Source organism: Peromyscus maniculatus, chromosome 6 (genome assembly GCF_049852395.1).
Source record: "Peromyscus maniculatus bairdii isolate BWxNUB_F1_BW_parent chromosome 6, HU_Pman_BW_mat_3.1, whole genome shotgun sequence".
In the NCBI taxonomy this organism is placed as follows: Eukaryota; Metazoa; Chordata; class Mammalia; order Rodentia; family Cricetidae; genus Peromyscus; species Peromyscus maniculatus.
The window spans coordinates 59,917,268-59,943,073 of NC_134857.1; the positions used below are offsets into that span (position 1 = coordinate 59,917,268).

Here is a 25,806-nt window from a genome sequence, read left to right on the forward strand (position 1 = left end):
ATGACTTATTAGAAGTATTTTTAGTCCACCAGACAGAACTCACAAGATGTGGGTCAGTGCAGCAGACAGAAGAGACAAGGTGGCCTCATGTACCATGGGTGCTGGGCACTCAGTGCTCCAGACTAACCAGCTATTTTTGTCAGCTTACGAAAACATCCATTTATGACAGCGATCTCTCTAACATACCAAGAGGTCACTGGATTATTTGGTCATGACTGAAAGCAGCCACAGGGTCCACAGTGGTCCCAGCTCATTACAGAAGGCTAGACGCCTAGAGCAAGCACAGCCCATCCTCGAGGCCCCTCTGCAACACCTGGAAAATTCTCTTTGACAGAAGTGTCCACATGAAAACCATGCTTGTCCTGTCGGTGTGAGACACTTACATAAGCCAGGGCCAGCCGGTCTTTCCCAGGCACGGAGGCCTAGTTACTCTCCTCAGCCCATCTCTTGACTTTCAAGCTGCTAGGGAAGAAAATGGTCATCTCTGAACCGGCAGTTGTAGAGGAAAATTTAAACACTGTTGTGCAATAAAAATAATTTAAATAGTATAAGAAATAGTCCATTTAAAATCAGTTCCCCTGTTTTCTCCAAAACCTTCATTGTGTGCAGCGTCACAGGCTCTCACTGGAGATAGGAAAAAAAATACTTCTTCCTTCCTTTCTTTCTTTCTTTCTTTCTTTCTTTCTTTCTTTCTTTCTTTCTTTCTTTCTTTCTTTCTTTCTTTCTTTCTTTCTTTCTTTCCTTCCTTCCTTCCTTCCTTCCTTCCTTCCTTCCTTCCTTTCTTTCTTTCTTTCTTTCTTTCTTTCTTTCTTTCTTTCTTTCTTTCTTTCTTTCTTTTTGTATTTTTGACATAAAAAATAGACTGTAAATGAGTTCTACGTCAGAAACCACTGAAGATACAGATGGCTATGGGAACCTAAGTAGTGGACTGGGGTGTGGCGGTGTGGCTTAGTGGTAGAGGACTTGCATAACAGGGATGAATTTCTTGGTTCAATCCTCAGACACACACACACACACACACACACACACACACACACACACACACACACACACACGGTAATTTACTCACAATGTCATGAGGCGGGGGAGCATCCTCATGACATAACCAGGTATCATGGGCAGGCAGGTGGTCACAGTGTTCTGTGGAGGGAAGAAGAGTAGATAACTGTGGACAGACAGAGTGATGCTGTCTAGGAGAAACAGTGCTGTGCTACATTTACAAAGCCCCATGGGCGTCCAGCAAGAAAGCATACAAGTGGAGAGAAGGGAATTCTAGCCACAGGAATCACATAGGAAAGGGGTGGAGGTGTGGAAGCCTTGCGACCTGCTCAGGAGGGACCGGCTAGATTGTTCCACAATGAAAGCTTTGTGCTTAGTTCTAGTAGACAATCAACTCTTTTTGTTTTTTGTTTTTTTTTAATTTGGAAGTGAGGAAGTGAGGGCTAGGGAGGGGGCCCAGCAGGATTAGGTGCTTGCCTCCAAGCCTGGCAACCTGAGTAGGATCCACTGAACCTACACGGTAGAGAGAGCCAACTCCGAAAAGTCTTCCCCTGACCTGCCTCCACATGTACACAATGACGCACATGCTTGCACACACATGCACACAGGACAGGAAGCAAGACAGCAATACCAAATCCAGAAGATGCTGCAGCAGGACTAGGGTGGGAGCCTGATCTGCAGCCCTGGGGGGCTTCAAAGGACTCACCGACACACACGGCAGCAGCTAACCGTGGAGGGGCAGAGGAGAAGTGAGAGAAGAATGTAATTCTGATGACTCGGGGCATGGGATTGTGTCACTCATCAGAACAGTCATCACAGAGAAGAAGAAACTTTAGGGGTGGATGGAGGGTAGAAAAATGATGGCAGGATGAGTTGTGAAGCAGCACTCTATCATAATTGGATGAGTTCTTAAGCTAATGCCAAAGAATCTTTACTACGGGCTAGAGACTGTTTAAGTGTTAAGTATTAACTCATTTAGTGCTTATCAAGAGTAAGTGCCACTACTATACCTGCTTTATGAGTGCTTGCAAGGTTTGGAATGACAGCTCTAAGCTCCAGCTTTTCTGTATTTACAGTTTTCTCTAGGATCTCTGAAAAGTGAGAGCAAGACCTATGATATGAGAGAAATTAGTGACGACAGGTCTAAACTATCATAGTGTCTGGATACTCATGTATCTCAATAAATGCTAGAAAGTATTGTGATTGTCATCTTTGAAATGCACTAGCACCAAGAAGCTGTCATTTGTAGACACATTATAGACCGTAAAGTACACATTTTTCATAGTAACATGTTGATTTTCATATTATAGTCACATATACTATTTCCTGGTTAGGGGGTGGGTGATAAGTGTATGAAAATATGAGACCTGAGTTGGCAAGATGTAAAGTGTCTGCCATGCAAATATGAGAATCTTGAGTTCAGTCTCTAGAACCCATGTTAAAGTAGGTGTAGTGTGCTTCTGTAATCTCAGTGCTCCTACTGGGAGGTGGGAGGCAGAGAGACAGGAGAACTCCTGGAGCTCAGGCCAGCTAGCCTGGCACCTGTAGAAGCAAACGGTAAGAAACTATTAAGGTACAAGGTAGGAATCAATACCCAAGTATAGTCAGACTTTTCTCTCCTGCCTACCAGTTCCCAAATAAGCAACACAGAGGCTTAATATTATTTATAAATGCTCAGCCAATAGCTCACACTTGTTACTAGCTAACTCTTACACTCAAATGAACCCATAATTCTTATCTATGTCTAGCCATGTGGCTTGGTACCTTTTCTCAGTACAGCATGCTCATCTTGCTTCTCTGTGTTTGCTGGTGATTCTCTGACTCCTCCCTTCTTCCTCCTAGCATTCTCCTAGTCTGGCTTTCCTGCCTATCTTTGTCCTGTTCAGCTATTGGTCAGTAAGCTTGTTTATTAAACCGATCACATTGACAAATCTTCACAGTGTACAAAAGGATTATTCTACAGCATTTCCCCCCTTCTTGTCTAATTAAAAAGGAAGTTTTTAACGTTAACGTGGTAAAATTATATGTAACAAGAACAGTTATCAAGTAAGAATTACAATTACAATATCGAATCTATTTGTATTTGGCAAAATTAGAAAAAATATTATCGCCGGGCGTTGGTGGCGCACGCCTTTAATCCCAGCACTCGGGAGGCAGAGGTAGGCGGATCTCTGTGAGTTCGAGGCCAGCCTGGGCTACCAAGTGAGCTCCAGGAAAGGCGCAAAGCTACACAGAGAAACCCTGTCTCGAAAAACCAAAAAAAAAAAAGAAAAAATATTATCATATCTTGGTGACTCTAAAGTTTTATACCTAATTTGCTTTTTATCATAACTAAGGAAACCTTTAACCATGGCCATCTAGTCTTCAGCTCCATCAAAGTCCCTAGAAGGGTGAAATGTTACCTAACAACAGGGACATTTCACTGCCTAGACAGTTACCCAAAGTTCTGTAACATTCAGGCATCCACTTCTGGCCTATAGGCCTAGCATATCTGATAGACTTTCCTGTGAAGCAGGGAATTTTGAATGAAGGACTGTCCCACCTTGTCTTGGCAAGGTTTGGCAGTCATCTTCTTTTGCATCCTGCTGGTCCAGTTTGGACAGTATCTGTCAGCAATTGAGGCAAGGGCAGTATCTTTGCCCACGTGGATTGCTTTCACCACAAAGAGAATAAACTCCATGCACAGTTTCTTCAATGCCATCATCTTCTCTGAAGTAGATTGGTCTGCCAGGTGCAGATGTGCCTCACTGTCATGAAAAGCCTTAGGTTATTAAACATATTAAATGCCACATTCTGTAGGTCTTTGAAATGTCTGAAGACCATCTATCAATCTAAATATATCTGTGTATGACCTTGAAAACAGACCTAACATGACTATAAGTTTGACTATTAAGATAACTATTAATTTGTATTTTTAATTATACATTACATTTTTTAAAATGAGTTACATAAATACAATACCCCAAACTAGAGTAGAAACATAATATAGTGTAACAGAAATAGCTTTAAATTTGCATCAATAAATCAAAATCCATACCAATGTAAAATATCCTGAGATTACTAGCTGTTTTTGAATTAAAGTAGATTCAATAATCTACCCTTTTATGCTATCATTCCTATATCATATCCCCCCCTTTTTTATTGACCAATAACAACTTGTAACCAACCCCCCTTAAATGATAATAAACATCCATAACCCATTTTTTGGGGAATGTGGGCATAGTTCTCTAGACTATTTCCTGTTGATTAGGGGCACTGGTAATCTTTGGGAGACTCTGAGAAAATTTAGGATTATGGTCAAGTCCTGACTGGAATAGTCTGTGAGGCTGGATCATCTCAGCCAGTTGCCTTGAAGCTGTTCTGGATGCAGAACTCAGAGGAAACTGCAACAGAGGTGCTCTGAGATGTTGGATCATCTGGGCCATCTGCTCCCATTGGAGAATTTGGTGGGGTGGGGGTGGGGGGTGGGGGGTGGGGGGTGGGGGGTGTCTTCCTTGATGAAACCTGATTTTTCTTAACCTGGAATGAATCCATAGCCTCTCATTTTCTGTAGAAACAAAAGCATAACCCCTCTCCCAAAGGAACATATATTTTGAAGTCAAGACATTTTAAAAATATATAGGTTGGTTTAATCTATCAGTTTTCATTATCCAGTGTCTTTTAGCAGTTATCATTTGTTAATTGACAGTCAAAAAGTCTAAAGACAACACTTTAGCAGGAATCTTAACAGTTCTTATTAATAAAATCAAACCTGAGGCCAGTTATTGGGGTGAACACTGGAAGATCAGAGAGACAGAACAAGCCACAGCTACCTCACCTCGCCAGTTCCTCAGCTGATCTTGTTTCCTCAGACTGGAAGCCTTCGAATCCTCATCTGAATGGGTCTCAGTTGAACTGTTGCTCAAAAGCCTAAAAGCTTAACCAGCCAAATGCTTAACCAGCCAAATGCTTCTAGTTTCTGGTCTTCACGCCTTATATATTTTTTCTTTCTACCATCACTCCCTGGGATTAAAGGTGTGTGTCACCATGCCTGGCTGTTTCCAATGTGGCCTTGAACTCACAGAGATCCAGAGGTATTTCTACCTCTGGAATGCTAGGATTAAAGGTGTGAGTGCCACCATTTTCTAGCCTTTGTATCTAGTGGCTGTTCTGTCTCTGACCCCAGATAAGTTTATTAGGGTGCACAATATTTTGCGGAACACAATACCACCACACAACACAACACATAGGATCCAGACTCCGTTTATTTCCCATCTTTACATGGCTTTTCATACATATTTCTTTATTACTCTATTTCTTTTTAAGGACTTTATTGTTTTAAAACTATATTTTTTAATCTAAGACTGTATATATTCTTTCTCTTCTCTCTTCCCAAGCCTATGTCATTTTTTTTTTAAAAAAAAACACAGTGTAACCTGTTTAGAGGGTTTTTTTTTTCCTGAACCTGTCTTTATTGTATATTTGTATTGTTTTTTGATCCTATGAGACATTAAACTGCTAAGTGGTGTGGCCAGGACCAAAGCAGTGGCTTTGGCCCCTGGCTCTGCCCTGCTTGGCTTTCTGAGAGCCTAGCTTCATGGAGAAGGTACCAACGAGAGTCACGCTTATTGCCCCAACCCTGGGAAGTTGTTGGGTCCCTGCTGCCACCAAGTAGCATGTCTCCTGCTGCCCATAAACACTGTTTAGGAGTTTGGCAGCAGAGCCTCTCCAAAGAGCCACCCATTTTTTTCATTAGCACCGAGTCTGGAAGCCGTCTCTTAAAGGAGCCATACCTCTGTTCACTGCCAGCACACAGAGCCAATCAGAGAAAAGACAGGTTCAAAGAAGCTGCCCTTGACTCCATTTTTGTATGTTTAGAATCCCTTTTTAAGCCTTTTTAGGTCTCATGTGGAAATTCCTGCTCCACGTTGGGCCCCCATTTGTAAATGGTAGTTTCCCTGTCCTGCAGTCGCTCTTAATCACTCAGAGATTTATATTAATTATAAATGCTTGGCCAATAACTCAGGCTTGCTACTAACTAGCTCTTACAACTTAACCCATTTCTATTAACTCATGTACTGCCCCAAGGCCCATGGCCTTTACTTCTAACCCATTCTGTATGTCTGACTCATTCTCTATCTGGCCAGAGACCCCTCTGATTCAGCCCTTTTTCGCCCCCCTTCTTCATTCCATCCTTCTCAGTTTGGCTTTCCCACCTAACTTTATCCTGTTCAGCTATTGGCCATTCAGTTTGTTTATTAAACCAATCACAGCGACAGATCTGCACAGTGTACAAAGGGTTTTGTTTTTTGTTTTTTTTTTGCAAACAGCAAGAGGTTTATTGATGTGGCCGTACAGTCGGGCTACTCTCCTCCCAAGAGCAAGAGCCCTGCCCTACTGCAGTCATATAGGTACTTTTAAAGGAAAAGGAAAACCCACAAAAGCCATAAGATTACAATCCCCATGCAATTTTGTTCCGGTTGGTTCATGTCTAGGGGCTACTTTCACAAGATTATGGCCTAATCACAGGGTAGGTACAATCATGTCCACATGCACAATTTTCCCCGGAACCTCTGGGGGGTATCAGGGCGGGAGTGAAGGTTACACAAAGGTTACAGTGGTCTTTATTGGAATACTTGCAATTATCCCAGTCACAGTTGAGCAACATATCTTAATAGAAATCTCCATATATTGTGGTAAGGGTGGTTGAGTAATAGCTGAGTCAGTTTGCCCTTGGAACTAGCTTTTTAGTTCCTCATTCTCCTGGGTCTTGGGGGGGGGGTGTAAGCCTGAAGGGTTAGGGTCTTTCAATATGATATTCTGTAACTGTGTGGTCATGACATGGGTGTGTGGGTTTACACGGGTCTGTGAAATGAAGACTGAGAGGCATTTTAAGAATGAATCTAGCCTTTCATGGCTGCAGGGGGGTCAGCCTCAAAGGACTAAAGCACTATCTCTTTGCCTAGGGCAGTTTTATTTCTCTCCAAAACAGTTTGGTCAGTTAATTTCCATATGCTCAAAACAACCTGAAAGGGGCTCCCAACAATACAATGCCAAGATTTCTCAGGTACCATGGTTTTCTGGTTTTCCTGAACCATGTTTTGCATAGGCCTTTGTATCCTTGGGAAACAGGATTCACATGGAGGGCAACAAGGGAAACCAAAGGTGTCTGCTAAACAAAAGATGGATTAGGGCCAGGTGCTACTCTCTGGAGCCAGGCCAGGTGCAGCTCAGCAGGAACGCTGCCACAACATTCCCTTTTCAGGGAAAAGTATCATCTCCTTGTCTCCATTCCCATGCTCTCCAGGACAGTTTGAATTATCGGGGGTCAGATGGGCTCAAGGCTGGCCACTCACACCATAAAGTAGGCTGGACAAGGCCTGTATAGACTTGCTGGCTCCACTGGACATTTACTGAGATGCTCACCCAATGTAAACATCTGGCTGGCGAAGGCCAGGAGGGAACATCTGGGTCCCTAAGAGGTGTCCTGGAAACATTACCATTTGAAAGGCAACACTGGTGGCCACTGGTTTATAGATGAAGAAACCAAGTGCCAAAGGAAGGTCAGGCAGAGCCAGGGACTCAAGTGAGAGTGCGCACTCCTCAGCTACTAAGATGTCAGGATTCCTCAGAGACACCACCTGACTTCTCATAGAGGTCCATTATGAGATGAGGATGCATGTCCTTCAGAGCTCGGTAGACTTGGTCTCTGCAGGCCCTGGTCCAGGACCGGCTGAAGATGAAGAGCTTCCTCATCTTGCCTTGGTTGGTGGCTTCAGCCAGTACTGCCTCGTACTCCTCTTCACTCAACACAGCACCATGCAGGCTGTCCAAGAGAGGGTCCACTGACGTCACTCGGGCCACCAGCTGCTCCCGATGCTGGTCCAGGAAGTGTAGTGAGGCAGAAGATTCTTTGTGGGCTGCAGGGATCATGGATGGTGCAGGCCTGAGGTCCCCTGGTTTCAACAAGGCTTCCCATATGAGATTCATATGCTTCTGTACAAAGGGATTTTTCCACAGCACCCAAGGTCATCTTTGGACTGACAGACCAATGACATGGCACATGCATGCTAACACACACACACACACACACACACACACACACACACACACACACACGGACACGGACACACACGGACACACACGGACACGGACACGGACACACGGACATGCCCACATGCACATGAGTACACACACACACAAACTCGTGCTAGAAATATGACTCAGCAGTTAAGAGCATTTGGTGCTTTTGCAGAGGACCTGGGTTTGGCTCTCAGAACCCACAGGATAGCTTACAACTATCTGTAGCTCCAGTTCCAAAAAAAATCCGATGCTCTCTTCTGGCTTCTGCAGGTCCTGCATTACAATCACAGGAAAAACACTCATATACACAAAATTTTTAATCTTAGAAAGAAAAAAATGAGTGTTAACAGGGAAGAAAATTAAATTATTTTTTAGTAAATCCAAAAGAATATAAATGAGGCTGAAGAGCTGGTTCAGCAGGTAAGCTATTTGCTGCCCAGCCTGATGATCTGAGATTGATCTCTGGGACCCACATGGCAGAAGAAGGGAACAGACTTCTTCAAGTTGTCCATGCACCATGGCACACATGGACACACCAAGAAATAAATGTACTTGAAAAAATATGTAAATGAAATCACCTGAGAAGTTAGAACTGCTGGAGAGAAGAGATTTGGAAACACAAACTACAAGGACCCCCTGAGGAGGACGAGGCTCATCATCACAGTGCGGCCGGGCTACCAGACTAGAAAGTGTGCAGAAGAATCAGTCCAGCAGACAGGAGGGTGATGCCAAGAGCCACCACGGTGCACTAAGGGGAACGCAAGGCCAAGTGCAACGTGTGGAGGAGGGACACAGGAGAGACAGCCGATCGCCTTTAGATGAGTCTCCATTTCCTCTACGTTGTCGGGGATACTTTAGAAATGCTGGAGGAAGCCGGGCAGTGATGGCACACGCCTTTAATCCCAGCACTCGGGAGGCAGAGGCAGGCGAATCTCTGTGAGTTCGAGGCCAGCCTGGTCTCCAAAGTGAGTTCCAGGAAAGGCGCAAAGCTACACAGAGAAACCCTGTCTCAAAAAACCAAAAAAAAAAAAAAAAAAAAAAATGCTGGAGGAAGGACCTTCAAAAATATGCTTGTAGAAAACAAACAACAACAACAAAAAGGACATTGACAAAAAGTAAAACAAACAAACACAAAACAACCAGTGCCTATGATCCTCAAGATGTGTGAAGCTGACCTGCCTGCACTTTTTCTTCATACCTCCAGGCAGGCTTGAATACCACCTGCCTTAAAAGACCAGAGCCATGAGAAACAGATACCTACCGATCACTGGAGGTGGAACACAGGTTTGAAGACCTTGGGAAAGCCACATACACAGAGAAATGTCATAGTTAACCGGCTTTGAAATCCCAGGAAAAGCTCCTTTCTAAGAATTTTCAGTTTTTAGAGCTGATTTTACATATAAACATCTCTGTCTCATGGGCATTTGTCAAAAGTAAATCAGCAGCAGTTATCCAATATCATGGCTATTGGTAGGGTAAGAAGTTGGGGCAAAGAGCAGCTGAAAATCTTAAAGGGAAGAACCAGAGAACAGGATGTACATAAAAGATGTGTGAGAAGTGTCAGTACATCTCTAGGAAACTAGAAGGCTGTATGCCTGTGAAGGACAGTGTCAGCAAGACCTGAGATCATCCTGGGATTTCACTTAAACTATTATGCAAAAGAGTAAGCAAGGGCTTTCATTGTAATCTGCCTGCCAGGACATGGACATAGACTTCAACACATAAGAAGACCAGAAGCCCCAAAGAATAAAGGCATTTCTCAAATTCTCTGGCCATCACCACTGGCTGACCACTGAACTACCTGAGCAGAAACTTCAGGGGACATATATGGCACTTTTAATACCATCAGAATCATCACTGGGCAACAGCATTGCCACTGCCAAAGCCAGTAAATATTCAGGAAGCTCAACAGAATTCAGAATGATAAACAGATCCATAGCTGCACACGCCAGGTCAAACCTGAATGGCAAATGCAAAGATAGAATATGGAAAACGGCTAAAGGATGGTGACATCATGTATAGAGACTCAAAAACTGACTTCTCAGCTGAAACTATGGAGACCAAAGCCATGGAAAAGTGTGGGACACCTCCTTCTGTGTTGTTCATCAGAGAGGTCCCCCAAACTGCACAGGCCAACAGGCCAATGCTTTGGTTGTCCACCAGAACTAGACGAGACCCTGTTTCTGAAGGTGCCATGTTGTCGGGTTGCAGGACGCGAAGAAATCAAGCTGTAACGGAGCGAGTGCTTCCTCCCTGCGGGCTGGAAGGTAAGATGCAGGGTGCTGGGGGAGAAGAGCCATCAATCATCCAGCCAGCCGTAGACCCTACAAGCTACACTACCAGCCTGCCAGGCAAGAAGTGCCCCTGGCATTAAAGTATGACTGTTGTGGAGATGACCAACCGTTTCCTGGTTGGACTGAAGCTGACAGGAGGAATTCAAGGCTTATTATACTGTAAACCTGACCCAAAGCCCATGGTTGGGAGATTTTCTTCCTAAAACATCTAAAGCTGCACTTTGTGGAGCTGCACTTTCCGGGTGTCCAAGAAACCTCAAAACCAGCAGTCACATGCCCAGCGGTCTCATCAGGTCTCGGCTTCCTCCTGCCCTGCAGCATCTCCCGTATGTGGCTCTGACTGGACTCTGGGGGCTATGGGGAGATGGCTGTGTTCATGACTTCTATCAGCTGCCTGTGGGGTGGGAAGGTCCTAGAAGGTCCAGCATCCGGACGTCTAGAGACGCAGAGTGGGGAAACACCCAGAATCTTCTCAACCAACGGGAGGCACACAGGCCAGGTTTTCAGATCTCCTTGGCCCTGTGGCTAGAAATGGCCTCAAACAGTGAGAAACAAACTAATGTCACGCACTGAAGACTGACCGCTGTTTCTAGATCTTTTTCCATATGACCCGACTAACCTGTTCCTATTGCAGGCAACCGAGGCCTTCAGTCCTGGATAAGCAGAGAGGATACAGTCGTGGCTTTCTTGCCTGGAATATGAGTGATTACGAAGACTCTGAACAGAGACACTCCAAAAGGGCTCTTCTTGTTCAAGAGAGTAAATCACCAAGGCCCGTTCTGCCCATCAAGCTGCCCAAGCTGCCAAGGAAGGAAGAGAAGGTAAGTTGCCATTTTTCTGAATCATTCCTAGACAAGTCATGCTGTAGTAGACTAGAGTGTCATTTGATCCTAATAGTTTCATAGTACCCTTGAACCTATCAAACCAGCCTGTAATCTAGAGTAGATTTCCCCTGTAAGTACACACTATGTTGGGGAGCTGGGTATGAGTCTCACAGTGTAAGAAAAAAGGAAGGTATGTGGTCCCATAACTAGAAATGTTTATCCACCACATGGCTTGACCAAGAGAGGATGGTCAGGTCCCTGATTTCCACAAGCTGGGAAAACAGCCTGCAGGATGGAGGCACACCTGTACCACTTCTGAAAACCCTGCGCATGCTCAGTACATTAAGGCTCTATCAGCTCACTCTTCTGACTTTCCCCTTAGTTATCTTCAGAATCTTAGCAAGTTGTGTAATTTCCTTACATGTTTTTTGCTTGTTTTTGTTTTTTGAGACAGGGTTTCTCTATGTAGTTTTGGTGCCTGTCCTGGATCTTGCTCTGTAGACCAGACTCTGCCTGGCTCAGCCTCCCGAGTGTTGGGATTAAAGGCGTGTGCCACCCCCCCACCCCCCCACCCACGGCTCTCCTTACATGCTTTTAAGAATAAATAAGATGGGGACCCAGCAGGAACTTTCCTGAAGAATCTGGAGCATGAACAATCAAGTACAGGATGTGTAAGTATATATCCCACTGCCATTTTCAGAGGTCTGTGTACAAACTAGTCTTCTCTCGGCCTTCTGCACGATCCCCCAGCACAGTGCACTTTGTCAGTGTCCGGTGTTTAATACAGACTTTGACAGAAAGCTTCTACGATAGAAAGGAAACTAGAATAGCTCACACCCATTCAGACGCCTGTTTTGTACATGGAGTGTCATCTTGCTTCCTTGAAGAGCCTTTGGAATGCAGTAGCACAGAACTTACCCTGTGTCCAGAGAGCCCCGCTCATCAGCCATCACCCTTTGAAGCTTTCTGTGAGGGAGCTGAATTGTTCTCTGGGAAGGTCCTGGCCCTAGGGACACTGTGCTGAAAATGGGAGCAGTTCAGGTGCTAACTTCCTCATGGGCTGACTTCTGGGAAGGCAGTGATAGAGGTAATGACTGACGCCTGTGTAAAGGAGCGCTGGGTTAGTTATATGATTGGACTCGTTTTGAGTATGATCACACATTAGTTCCAAATGCCGCCCATCACCCACTAAATCTAAACAAAGCTTTTTATGTTTTGCATTACAATTTTTGCTTAAAAGATTTCTTTTTTTACTTTTAAATGATTTAAAATCTACAGAGGAAATCTTGCAAGAACAGCGCAAAGACCTCCTTCTATACACTTCTCCCAGACCCATCAATTCATTTCACTTGCTTTGATGTATTTTCTCCCTCACTCTGAACATCTATGTGTACACACCCCACCCCATGCACTATCTGGAGGCAATTGCAGACACAATGCCATTTTATCTCTAGATGCTTCGGGGGGTAGATTCCCTAAGAACAAAGATGTTCTCCCATATCTCCATGGTTACAGCTTGAAGATTTAGGTCTACAATTCATAATCAAATTTGACTGAGCCAAGACTTATGCGAGGGTCAGGCATCACAGTTAGTCATCTGCTAAGTTTCTTTGCGTCTGTGTCTCAGTCTTCATCTTTTGTGGCACCCCTATCTTCGAAGGCGGTAGGAAAACTCAGGACGTTTTCTCAAGGTGGGTTTGTCTGCTGTCTCTACGCAGGTTGACTCAGGTTGTGTGGTACATAGGAAACCCTGACAAATGGTGTGCCACCAGATGTGGGTTTAACTCATCCCCAGGGAGTACAGTTACATCCCTTCCTAAAAAAAATTTAAAAGTACTGTACCATTCAAAATAAACTTTGCGTCAGGCAGGCTTTCTCTTAACTTTTCAGAATACATTAGCAACTCCTTATCCTCATGTGTGTTTTTGGAGGCTCTCAGAGTTGCGGGTATTTGAGAAAAACTTCCACCTTCTTTTGCATAACCCCTCTTCATGGTCGTAACTCCAAGCAATTGTTCTTACATATTCAAAAGCCAATAATGAATACAGCATGTGAAAAGCATCCACACGCCGCTTCCCACTCGGGCAATGGTGAATGCTGGTAGTCATTACTGTGTTAGAGAGGCTGAGGGTCTGCCATGTCTCCCAGGCTAGCCTCAGACTCACTCTAGAGTTGAGGATGACCTTGAACTCCTGATTCCCCTGCCTTCACCTCAGAGTGATATAATTATAGCATGTGCCTCCATGCTGGCATATTTCGGAGTTGGAAATGGGATGTTTGTGCTATTGGATGTATTTCTCTGCTTACAAACTTGAAGGCTTAATTTACATTATTTGTAAAAAGTGCAACTTAGGGTATTTAACAGTATGAAGCATTCTTGTACACATTTACCTAGAATGCACTAACAAATGTTTTTGGAATTCAATTGGGCAAATTTGTTTCTCGTGCTAAATTCCTTTCTTTTCAAACGTTACACACATCTCTCAAGTTCTGTCTTCTCTTCCATTTGTTATTCTTCCCTCTTGATTTTTTTTTTCCTTCTCAGTAAGCAGTAGTGACCTAAATGTCGTAAACCTTAGGGGCAGAGACCACTTTCGACGCCACTCACTTCTCCTCCACTCTCAGCCGGCCTGGATTCTCAAGGCCCTCCAAATTCCAACACACCATGCAACTCCAGTGGCTAATGTATTCCTTTTCCAAAAAACTGATTTCTTTTACTTGATGCATTCTTTCTGTCACTCCCTCGCTGCCTCTGCGCTGGAGAACAGATCCTCGGATGCTAATGTGCGCCAGCCCCGTGGTGACTGAATTCAGATGCAGATTATGGGTCAGTAGGTCCGCAATGGGTTTGCCACTCGGCATTTCTGTCCAGCTCCCAGGCAACGCTGGCTGTTGATGGTCGGGGGACCTTGAGTCCTAGGGTGCCAGAGGACCTGACCATGAATTGAATTTGGAGACAGAACAGAAGGGAAGGCTGGACAAGGGGAAGGAGGAGACGGGGAGGGCCACGCTCACGGCCCTGGACTGTCTTCAGGAGAATCTAAGTGCTTCAGGATGGCCGTGTATTGGAGTGAGAAGAAGCTGGGCGCTGTGGTGTGTGCTGTGGTCTCAACCACTCAGGAGGCTGAAAGGGAGAATCGCTTGAGTCCAAGAAACTGGAGTCAGTTTTGGCGACACAGTGAGATCCTATTTCTTAAAAGTTAAGAAAAGGTGAACCAGTGGTGGTTAGGTAAATCTCAGCTACTCAGGAGCTTGAGGCAGGAGCCTGCCTGGATTATACTGAATTCAAGACCAGCCTGGGAAACTTAGTAAAACCCTGTTTCAAAATGAAAAATGAGGCTGGGGATATAATTCAGTGGTGCCGAGCATACTTGATGACCTAGGTTCAATCCCCAGTAACAGGGTGTGTCTTCATGTACAGAGTACCTGGTGATGATGCTGAGGATGGATCAGCTATGTGGTGACATTTTATTTGTATGTTAATAAAGTTTGCCTGGAGATCAGAGGAAATAGCAAGCCATTAACACAAAGTCAGGCAGTGATAGCACACGCCCTTAATCCGACCACTTGGCAGGCAGGGATTTTGTGTGTTCAAGGACACACTAGGGAACAGAGTCAAGCATGGTGACACACGCCTTTAATCCCAGTACCAACCATAGAGACCTGGAGGTCTGTACAGACAGGCAGTAACAATTTAGTGAGGTAGCTGGGCTAAGAGCTAATGAGAGGGCAGAACAGCAGGGCATAAAAAGTGCAGGTTAGACAGGAAGTAGTTTGCATTTTGGAAGCTACAGAGCTGGTGAGGTTAAGTGGTTGGTGGCTCTTACTATTTCCCTGATCTCTACAGCTTTCACCCCTATATTTGGCTCCGTGTTCTTTATTTAATAAGACTACTTAGAAATTCATCTACATAGCTAACACATTTGAGTCCAGAATGCTAAAGCTCTCAGGGTTTACTGGGCTGCTATTTAAACAGAGGAGAGGGACAGGATTAAAACATTTTAGAAAGGTCTGGAAATCAGCACAGATGAGAATCGATTAGAACTCTTCAGTATTAAATGGAGGTGAGTTAGGAGAGCATTTCTGTACTCAACTAAAAACAGGAAAGGATTGGATAAGGCAGAAAGGAGGAAAGGTGACAATTTGAGACAGAATCAGACCAGGTATGGGAAGATCTTCAGGCTGCTATAGGAATGAGGGGGTGTAGGCTGCACCCTCAGAGCTTAGTGTGAGAGGTTTGGAGGGGCCAGGTAGCAGAGCAGAGAATTCCACAGTATGGAGTTAATTGTGCTATTTATTATGTTAAAGATATTCGAAAGTCTAATTCTAAGCCAAGCCTGGTGATTCATGCTTTTAATCTAAGCACTTGGGAGGTCAAAGACAGGAGGATAGTCCCAAGTTCAATGCTAGCCTGGTCTACATAGCTAACTATAGGCAAGCAGGACCACACAGTGGGATCATCAGGAAGAGAGCATGGGGAAGGAGAGATAAAAGAGACTACTTTCTATAAATTGACAATACAGTAGTATCTGGCTTCCACCCAAGTCCATTTTAATTATAAGTACCATTGTACTGATCTCTTCAATACCTGTATGAGTCAGGGGATCTATGTGCACACTTGGAGAGGAGACAGAGGAGGGTTAATCATAAGGAACTGGCTTGCGGGATGGTAGGAGCCGGAAAATCCATGGTTTAGAGCTGGCTATAGGACTGGCTGGCAGGCTGGAGCTAGCAAAAGACTGATGCTGTAGTTGGATCTGGAGGCCATCTGGATGCGGATTCCTCTTCCTGGAGGTTGGGGAGAGGGTCTGTTCTTCCCATGTCTAAGCCCTTCAACTGACTGAATGAGACCCACCCACTTACAGCAGGAAATCTGCTTTAGCTACTGATTTAAATATTAATCTCATTTTTAAAAAAATACCCTCAGCATGAGCGGTATTGGCATTTGGCCAAGAATCTGAGTAGAATGGCTTAGCCAACTTGACACATGAACTTCACGACCACGGTACCCATCTCATCCAGTTGTGAGGATTACATGATACAGAGTCTAGGCAGTAGGAAACCAAAGGAGAATACAGACTGTGTTGTGTGTACACATGCCTCTTAAAAGGCATGCTTTAAAATGGCTTCCAGATTGCTTACATGCAGAAGCTGGGAACTTCCTTCTCTTTTCCAGCTTGAAGGGTAGATGGAGAGTGAGAGAGCTGAGGAGGGACACTGAGAAGTCACTGCAGCCAGGAAGGCTGGGGCCCCATGCATAGCTACAAAGGGGGAAGGCCAATGTCACAAAGTACGAGAAGGGGAAGCCCCACCATAGTCCAAGCTGTCCTGGAGGAGTCGAGTCAGCAGATGCTCCTCACCTGCTCTGTTGCAAGGAGGCGCCAGCTACTGAATCCCAGGCTAAAACAAAACACCATAATTCTTTCTCCAGTCACAAAACGAGATGATGAGAAGCATGCTGGTACCCAGGTGGATAAGCTTCACACAATTGCCTGGGCATTGTCCTACTGAAGATGTGCCATGGAGCTGTCACATTGTGGCAAAAATCCCCCCATCAGCATATGACGAAGTTGCTTGCTGGTCATGTGTCATTCTCTCATTCCACCACCATGTGGGGCCTGGGGCTCGAACTCAGATCATAAGGCTTGGCGGCAAGCCCCCTCACCCACTGAGCCATCTCCTGGCCCCTGGAATGCGACTTACACACTTGAGTTTTGGAGCAGGAGCTTGGGTTGAAAGATGCCTATGTGTGTGCAAAGCGCTCCATGCAGGCAGGAGCTGAGCTGCCGACTGACAGGCATGCACTGTATTGGTGTTCTGATCTTAGGAGGGCCACAGCTGTGGAGGATGGATTTCTAACACACCATCAGGTCTCACGTCAGGTAGAAACCACAAATTCTCAGCTTAGACCATTAAAAACAGGTTTATCACTTCCATGAATGTCAGGTAGGGCAATTAAAGGTCACGCAGACTGGCCCTGGGGCATTCCACAGGCTCCAGGACGTGTGTCCTGACGTTCTTGGCCCAAATCCTGACAGTGTGCTGGGGCCAGTGTTCTCACTCACCAGGGTGCTAACCAAATGTCCCTGAACTTCCAAGTTACTGACCTATAATGACCTCAATTCACCACAAGCCATTTAAAGACTGTATTTGATTAAATGCAACAAACAAGTCATGGAGCACCAGGAAAATGTGCAAGATAAATTCAAAAAGTTTATTGCACCAAATGTCACAGAAAAATGGATTAAAATAATACATGAATGTTGTTTTAAGAAAAAATCTCCACACGCTGACGTGGGTATCCATTCAACTGATTTAAAAAACAGTCCTATAAATTTCTCTTAATGAAAGTTCAATAATAATACATCCCAGGATTTTCTCATTTTTAAAACACTGAAATTTAAACACAATGCAAATGCATGTTCCAGATGTTCACCAAATTTTGACATTTTAAAAATCAACATTCAGAGGGGGCTGCTTTAGGCAAAAACTGTAGAAAATGTCCTCTCCACCAAGCGCAGTAAAAATAAACAACAACAAAAAACGGTTCACATTAACTAAGAGAAGCTACGGGCCTTTCCAATGTAATGATGAAAGTATGCGTGAACACAATACCAGAGTGTGCGCTGGTGGAGACTCCAGATATTTTAAAGAATTTAAGGGTCCTTTGATATTCTTTATGTGCATCCAACTAATGAAGAACCTGAAGAGCTATAGACTAGTGTATAAAACCCAAAGACCTGATTTTAAAAGCCCAGACAACAATTTAGTATCATTTAGCAAGTGGGGAATTTCCTCCCTCCAAAAAAGTTAATTCTGAAAAATACGGTAAGTTAAAAAGTTGTGATGTGTAAACAGCAGCTCCATGAGATGGGAGAAGATGAGTTCTTTCCGTATAAAACAGCACACCTCTGAAAAATGGACTAAAGCTGTACAAAAGCTATTTAACACTGATCAAATAAGATACTTTGGAATTATGCACATGTATGGAAGCTACATTTTAAATTTTCATTGTCATTTTTTAAAACATACACAATTACCTATACATTCATATCACTTAGCAACTTATGAAATATAAAACTGCAACATGCTGGAAAGAGGTCATTGCAGGAACACTTACACACTTCTGCTCCATCCTGCCTCACTAGCCTGCTCAGTTGAACCAGCAGGGCGCTGCTGACACTCAGCAGGTGAGACTTCAGAGCTGAAGAAACCCTAAGGGTGGGTGGAATCCTGTCAAATGAGGTAGATTTCTTTATTGAAACATTTTTTTTTTAAAGTTTTTTCTTTTCCCTTGAGTTGGGCCCAGGAGAAGGTGGGGCCCCTTTGTAGACTCTTCAGTTGTGACAAACCAAAGCCGTCAGTGGTCAGTGGTGCGGGGTGTGGGTGTGCATCAACGGAAGCCCATGAGATGCTTTGTTGTTCTTCTGCTTCGGAGAAGAGGCTGGATTTAAGACAAAGAAAACGTGGACATCCCACACCTTGGGAGCCAGGAGAGGAGCAGCAAGCCTTCTCTGCAGCAAGAGTGGAGGCCGAAGGTACTGAGATAACCTCTACAGGACCCACGCCCGGAGTTTCCCATTGGCTGTTTCTCTGAGATTTGGAACGTTAGAGTAAGAGGCAGGTTTAGTTTTTTCAGGACTTGAAGGACTGGGCTAAGTCTTTATGCACGAGGCTGAGATTCCACCCGCAGACGGCTCAATTCCCCAAAGTCTGGCTGTCAACATGTTACTATATCTACTTGAGAACTGAACTGATTTGTATTGAGTCCCCACACCCCCAACTTGGAAGACCGTGAATGAGGCAGTGTCCACATGTAAATGAGAGAAGCCAGGAGGAAGAAGGGGAGTGCTCTAAAGCCGGCCAGGGTGGGAGGCCCTGACCTCTGCTTGAGCACTCACCCACACCAAGGGGAAGCGAGCGCCCAGAGGTCTGAGCCGCAGGTGGGAGCCCCTGGCAAATGTGACATCACAGAGCCCGCCAACTGAAAACAGCAACTCAGATGTCAGGTAATAGAAAAGAACGGGACGTCTCAATTTTGTGAAAAGCACAAAATGCAAATTAAAGGTCTTAAGTGCTTTGAGGCGCCATCTATTTTCACAAACCACAGAAAGTGAGAGCAGCGAGGAGGGCAGAGTGAGAGGGGAAGAGAGAGGGGGAAGAGGAAGGGGAGGGGGAGGAGGAGGAAGAGAGAGAGCTAGAGGGAAGAGGAGAGGGAAAGGGGGAGAGCCCATGCCCTGGCCGACCACTAAGAGATGACGTGGGCATCTGTCCTCAGTAGCACAGGGAGCACACACTCTCAACCAGCTTGTGTTTGTAATGAAGAGAGACAACCACGTCACGTGGATCAGGACATAAACTAAGAAGTCGCTCGCGCCCCCGGACACCACCCCACTTCCTCAGGCACCAGAGACACATGGGAAGGGCTGAGGGGCTGACAGTGCTGGACTCGACCTGACTGGCTCCTGTCTTTTAAACATCAGATTTTTGTTTTTTTGTTTTAAAGTCTTTGGACAGACTGTTCTATGCTCAGTAATCTAAGGTTATTTAGGCTTTATGACCAATGGGACTTTTACAGTTCTTCCCCTTGGTTCAGTTTTATAAGTGGTCAAGTAAGTCAACTTCCGGAAAGATGTTTTTAAAAGAATATCAGAGGGATTTAAAAAGTGCAGAGCTGATGGTGTAAAAACTGAGATCGCACATGGATTGCTTGTAAACGTCCACGCTGCCTGCTTTCCTTCCTCAGAGCTGCTGCAGGGCTCGCTTCCCAGCAGGCCGACGCTCCTTACGGCAGAGCCAGGCATCTGCGTGGACCAGCAGGAGGAAGAGGCTGGGGCCGGGAGAGCTCAGCCAGAGAAGCTCGCCTGAGCTCATGGAAACAACTTTGGTAAAAGGTCTTTCTGGCGAAGGCTGAAGACACTAAATTAGCTGAAGTCGGAGACCCCGCGTGAGACTGCACACGGCGGTGCTGTCCGCGGCACCTGACGCCAGGGGGCGCTCCACTGACTCTCGGGCTTATTGCACCAGCAATGCCTCGGACCTGCCCGTGGCTGCGCGGGGAACCTCGGCAAACTCTGAGGAGTGACAACCGTGGCTCTCCAAAGCACTCTCTTCCCGACAGGCAATCCTCTTCCACATCCGATGCCAAACGGTACACAGAGCAGGCGGTGGCGCAAGGTGGCTTTCTTCACGTCACCGTCTGTTAAAAGAGAGCTCCGCGCTGGAATCCACAGCTTCTTCTCAGAGCGACACTTCATGCTCTCTCGTGCTTAAGCAGGAAACACTTTCCTTCTGGAATGTTCTCTCCATTGGTCACTCCCTACTCCAAAGTCAGTCCTCAATATTCTGCCCAACAGCGGGAGGGCGTCTGCTTAGCTTCACCGTGGTGCTTGCGTTTGCCTCCCACCAGAAAGGTCACTTTCTTTTGATTCCCGGGGAACCGTGGCTCAGAGTACCCCGGGACAATCACAAATCGCCACCGCGTCGAGTAAACAGGCTCCCCGACAAGACGGCCCCTCCTCGGCAGCTCCACGTCTGCTCCGTGTTCTCACCGCCTCGCCGCCACCGAGAGCTTACTCCTTTCGGATTCTTTTCCAGGAACTGCCCTGCTGCAGTCGGTTATAAGAGGATTTGCGCCACGTAAGGAGAATGAGTGCTGGCAATCGCCGTCAGCAGAGGCAGGTCGTTAGATTCAATCCTGAGTGTTGAAAAAAAAAATCAGGGATAGCATTTTAAAAATCACATCATTTCATAAGAAAGCATTTCTAGGCACCAGCTTCTTCTAGTCTAGACCATCTTTTAAAAGTCATGAAAATGTAAATGAGGGCCAGCAAGATGGAGGCTGGTAAAAGTACTCGCTGTCACGGCTGGCGACCACAGTTTCATCCCTGGGACCTACATGATGAAGGAGAGAACTGACTTCGGCGAGCTGCCCTGGCACACATACACCCTGGCCCATGCATGCTCCTGCACACATAGACACACGCACTAAATAAATAACATGTAAGGAAAAAGTGTGAGGAGACGATGAGACAATAAAATGACCTCCCAGAAGACACTGCTTCGAAAGGAGGTTAGTGCTAGAGTGAGGGAGGCGGCTGCTGTTCCCGCAGCAGGGGACGTCCAGCCCAGCCAGGGACCCTTCTTATTCCCTGCATCACCATCGTCATGTTGTGCTTGGTGGGCCCCTCTGCAACGCCTTCCTCGTGAAGGCGCATTGCGTTCGCACCTAAACTCAAAATCAGAAACGAAACAAGGCAGGGTCTTCAAACAAGGGTTCTGTGACTTGCTGGGCAGCTGAGTGCTGAGGACAAAGGAAAACTAGTGAGAGGTGTCATGGCTTCAGACGGTCACGGTGTGGGCTGCCTCTACCGCACAGTGGGCACCATATGGCTTATGGCAAAGTGCTGTGGTGTGGTGTGGGAAAGAAGCGGAGACTTTCAATTTGTGGACTATATCCTAACCGTTTCTCTCAAAATTAAATTTTTTTTTCTAAGACTAAGAACGGCCTTTTGTCCGAGTCAGAGTAGGACTGAGTCCTTTAGCCACGGGACCAGATCTAGCAATGGGAAATCTGAGGCAGGATTACACTATGAGGCGAACAAGGGAAAACAGCGGAAGTGCCTTGCAGGTTAACAGCAAAAGCTCAATGCCTCCAAACAGGAAAATATTTTTAAATGAATTACCACAAAAGAATGTGTGACAGGTGTGGCGGTGTGAATGAGAACAGTCCTCACAGGCTCATAGGTTTGAAAGCTTAGTCACCAGAGTGGCACTGTTTGAAAGGATTAGAAGGACTAGGAGGAGTAGGCTTGTTGGAGGAGGTATGTCACTGGGGATGGGCTCTGAGGTTTTGAAGGCTCATGCCAGGCCTAGTCTCTTTGTCTACCGATCGGGATGTAGAACGCTCAGCTCCTGCTCCAACACTATGTCTGCCTGCATGCCGCCATGCTCCCTGCCATGATGATAATGGACTAACCCTCTGAAACTGTAAGCCAGCCCCATTAAATGTTTTCCTTTACAAGAGTTCCTTGGTCATGGTGTCTCCTCACAGCGATACAGCTTTTCCCATTGTCTCAGTCACCGCTCTAACTGTCCCATCTAGCTGTAAAAGACAGAAAATCTGACAAGAATTCAAGGCCTAATGATTAAACCAATACTGTAAGAGTTGGACATGGCTCAGCAGTTAAGAGGACATGCTGCTCTTCCAAGACTGGAGTTCGGTCCCAGCACCCAGGTCAGACGGTTCATAACTACTGCCTGTAATTTCAGCTTCAGGGATTAGATACCCCTCTCTTCTGGCCTCCAAGCGCACCTGCACACATACACAAGGATAAATAATAAAATAGTAATAATAATAATAATGCTTTGAGAGGAGACATGGTGGCACATGCTTGTAATCCTAGCAGTAGACAGACTGAAGCCAAAGGATCCTGGATTTAAGGCCAGCGTAAGGCTACAAAGTGATACCCCATCTCAAACAAACAACTCATTCAAAAAGCAAAACAAAACCAACGAAATAAAACAAAACTTTATCAGGCTTAGTAGAAAATTAAGGTTGACATTATAGACATAGTATTTTCTTATTGCAAGTTAGCAGAGTCACCCTCAGGGATATGGGGGGAATTCTTCCTAAGTATAGTCTTTGTTATTTCTATACTGGAAATTAAAATGAAGCAAGTCAGAATTTCAAGTGTGGCAAATGCCCTCAGAAGATGGCATGCATCCTTAGTAATGAATAAGCATTCTCTTGGGTGGAGTGAACCCAGGAGGTCCACAGGAAGTGCCTCCCACCTCCTCCACAAGATGAGACAAGCTGCCACTACCTCTGACAGACAGCTTGTGACTTGTGCATTGTTACTCTGTCACTAGAGATGAAGAGACAGAGTGAGATCAAATGCTGCTCCAGCCCACATCCGGCCATTCCCTGGGGAGCAGCATGGGCACACACCTGAGTGACCCTGGGCACACTGCGAGTTACTGAACCTGTAGGTAGAGAACGGCACAGGCCAATAAGTCCGGCGTGCGTGCGTGCGTGCGTGCGTGCGTGCGTGTGTGTGTGTGTGTGTGTGTGTGTGTGTGTGAGAGAGAGAGAGAGAGAGAGACAGACAGACAGACAGACTATGGTCCATACACCTGGGACAAAGGTCAGCCTTTCACAGAACTCACCCCAGCACCACACTCAGTTCTTTCACGTGCACACGTGTGTGTCCCCGGAGGTATTCGGAAAGCATTTTACTTTTAAGGTACATCTCCTGTAGTCTGTCTTCCAGATGCATGATGCACTGCAAAGTCAACAGCATTCACAATGAGGACTACAATTTCAGCATCTGCCAGGATCTTCAAAAGCTGGGCTTCTTCATTTCTATATCATCAGCTATAACCACCCCCTTTTTCAAATACCCTCTCCCAAACTACCAGATTAAGGTTTTCATAACATGGCTATTAACATTTTTATATAATATCATTCTAGTATCTTTAAAGAAAAACCTTTTACAGAATTGAAATCATTCCATAAGCATGAACATTCCTTGTCTTTTTGGCTTTTAAATTGTCAACTCTTTATTCTTGGAACCAGTCTAGGAGTCAATACCATCATCATTTTAGCTCTCTTGAAAGCCATATTCCTCCTTACATGGATCCAAACACTACTGAACAGTGAGCTCTGGGTTGAAAAGTGGATTTATTTTTGTACTCATCTTTATGTCTTTGTTCACAAAATTTCTTGTTAAGAAACTTACCAATAAATCTCATATTTAAGAATTCCTTACTATACCATTTTTATCACTAATGCTCTAAAGAATGTTAAGTTACTATTATTTACTTAACCATGAGGCAATCTACATTTGGGCTACAATTTTGTGAAAAATGTTTTAGTTTTTGTTTTCTTTCTGTACTTCAGATTTTTCTGGCATAATATATTCCCAGAAGCAGAATGACTGGAACAAGGTCACTTCAGACTTCTATTGTGCTTTCGAGAGCATCCTTTAACTAGGTTTTTAATAACAAAAGGAGACAATTATTTTGGGGACACCTTCTCCCTTGGAACTGTGTTTAGCTTCGGTGGTTAGAGAACTGTGGCCATCCATTTGTGTCTTTCACCAGTGGCAAATGCTTTTGCATTAGGCAGACAGTGGCCCCAAGTCTCTGAGAGACACCCGATGGCTTTGGGAGGGTAATTCCATCATGCATAATTTCCTTCTAGACCATTAGGCCTCTTATTTGCAAGGTAAAAAGATTAACAGATGCATTTGAGAATGTTGATTCTGTCCATCTGGGCTGATCAGTGATGGGGGAAAGTGTCTGTGAGGTATGGACACTTTTCAGTTTCTCCCTGGCTAGCATCTTAGGTGCACTATGCTGGGATGAACCACAACTGCCTGTAAGAACTACTCAAGGCGGGGGATGACACCAATCTCAGAACCGTTCCCCTAAGTAAGCAGAGGTAAACGGCACAGGGATTGCCTACTGAGTTTTGGTTCATTGTGGAGTGAAATACAAAGTTTTTAAATTAGAGTTATAAGATACCAAGAAACATTCATATTATATTGATTTTTTTTTTTTTTTTTTTTTGGTTTTTCGAGACAGGGTTTCTCTGTGTAGCTTTGCGCCTTTCCTGGAGCTCACTTGGTAGCCCAGGCTGGCCTTGAACTCACAGAGATCCACCTGCCTCTGCCTCCCGAGTGCTGGGATTAAAGGCGTGCGCCACCAACGCCCGGCCCCCATATTATATTGAATTCTTTATGGCTAAAAGTGGTTTATGTATAGTGTTTTCAGTCCACAGAAAAAATGTACGATGCAATGTTGGGTCTAGAAATATATGCTAAATATAGGAAAAAATACATTTACAAAAACTTGTTTTTTAAAGCTTCATAATCAAATAGGATTATGTTTAGTGGTTTCCCCTTCTTTGTAGGATTTTACTCCTGAGAGGATACCATTTTCAACTTTAAAATTTGAGTTATTTTCTTCTGTATAAGAGTCCCTTGTGTATTTTCACGTAAGCCAAGCTCAGATGGAGTTCTCTTGGATCTTGGTTCTGCTGGGTTATGTAAGGCATTCATGTATTACTAAGTAGTTATGTATACACCAGATGAAGCAAAAATAATTTTCTATAACTTATTGTTTTGACAATTAAGATGTCAGACAATGAGCACAATGTCTTAGAGAATCTGGCATCAGCATCTGTACAGACAGCAGCCAACCACCATGGGGTCTAATGTCTTCTCCTTCCCTTACAGAAAAGGAAACTCAAGATCCAGAGTAAGAAAAAATCAGAGTGCTTCTAGGAAAAAAGATCATAATTGCCCTGAGTACTTCTGCTACCCCTGGGGACAGACATCCTATCCTGCAAGAGCATGCTTCAGTTAAGGGCCAAATAAAGACTTATATGAAAGGCATTGCCAGTTTTTACACCATAATATTGTCTGTCACTGACACATACCAATAAATACCTGTTTCCTGGTATTCCAAGTGTTTCACATGTATTAATTAATTTTCCTAAGCCCATGAAGCATATTCTTTTTGTTTTTTGGTTTTTCAAGACAAGGTTTCTCTGCGTAGCCTTGGCTGTCCTGAAACTGGCTCTATAGACCAGGCTGTCCTCCAACTCACAGAGATCCGCCTGC

The 25,806-nt window shown here is 44.9% G+C and overlaps 2 protein-coding genes across 7 annotated transcripts in view; one reads left to right on the forward strand and one right to left on the reverse strand.

Moving 5' to 3' along the window:
* Spmip2 (sperm microtubule inner protein 2) overlaps nt 1–25,645 on the forward strand; it is a 129,988-nt gene extending 104,343 nt beyond the window's left edge. The window contains exons 4-5 of the mRNA XM_015999594.3: nt 10,990–11,176; nt 25,420–25,645. Of these exons, the coding sequence (XP_015855080.1) occupies nt 10,990–11,176; nt 25,420–25,467 (235 nt within the window). The 3' untranslated portion in view covers nt 25,468–25,645. The remainder of the gene's footprint in view (nt 1–10,989; nt 11,177–25,419) is intronic.
* The window catches only part of Fnip2 (folliculin interacting protein 2), a 116,911-nt gene continuing 108,477 nt past the window's right edge, over nt 17,373–25,806 (reverse strand). For all 6 annotated transcript variants that reach the window (XM_015999591.3, XM_015999590.3, XM_015999592.3 and 3 more), the window contains 2 exons: nt 23,348–23,463; nt 17,373–20,876 (listed from right to left, as the gene is read on the reverse strand). In XM_015999591.3, coding sequence (XP_015855077.1) covers nt 20,798–20,876; nt 23,348–23,463 — 195 coding nt within the window. In that variant the 3' untranslated portion in view covers nt 17,373–20,797. The remainder of the gene's footprint in view (nt 20,877–23,347; nt 23,464–25,806) is intronic.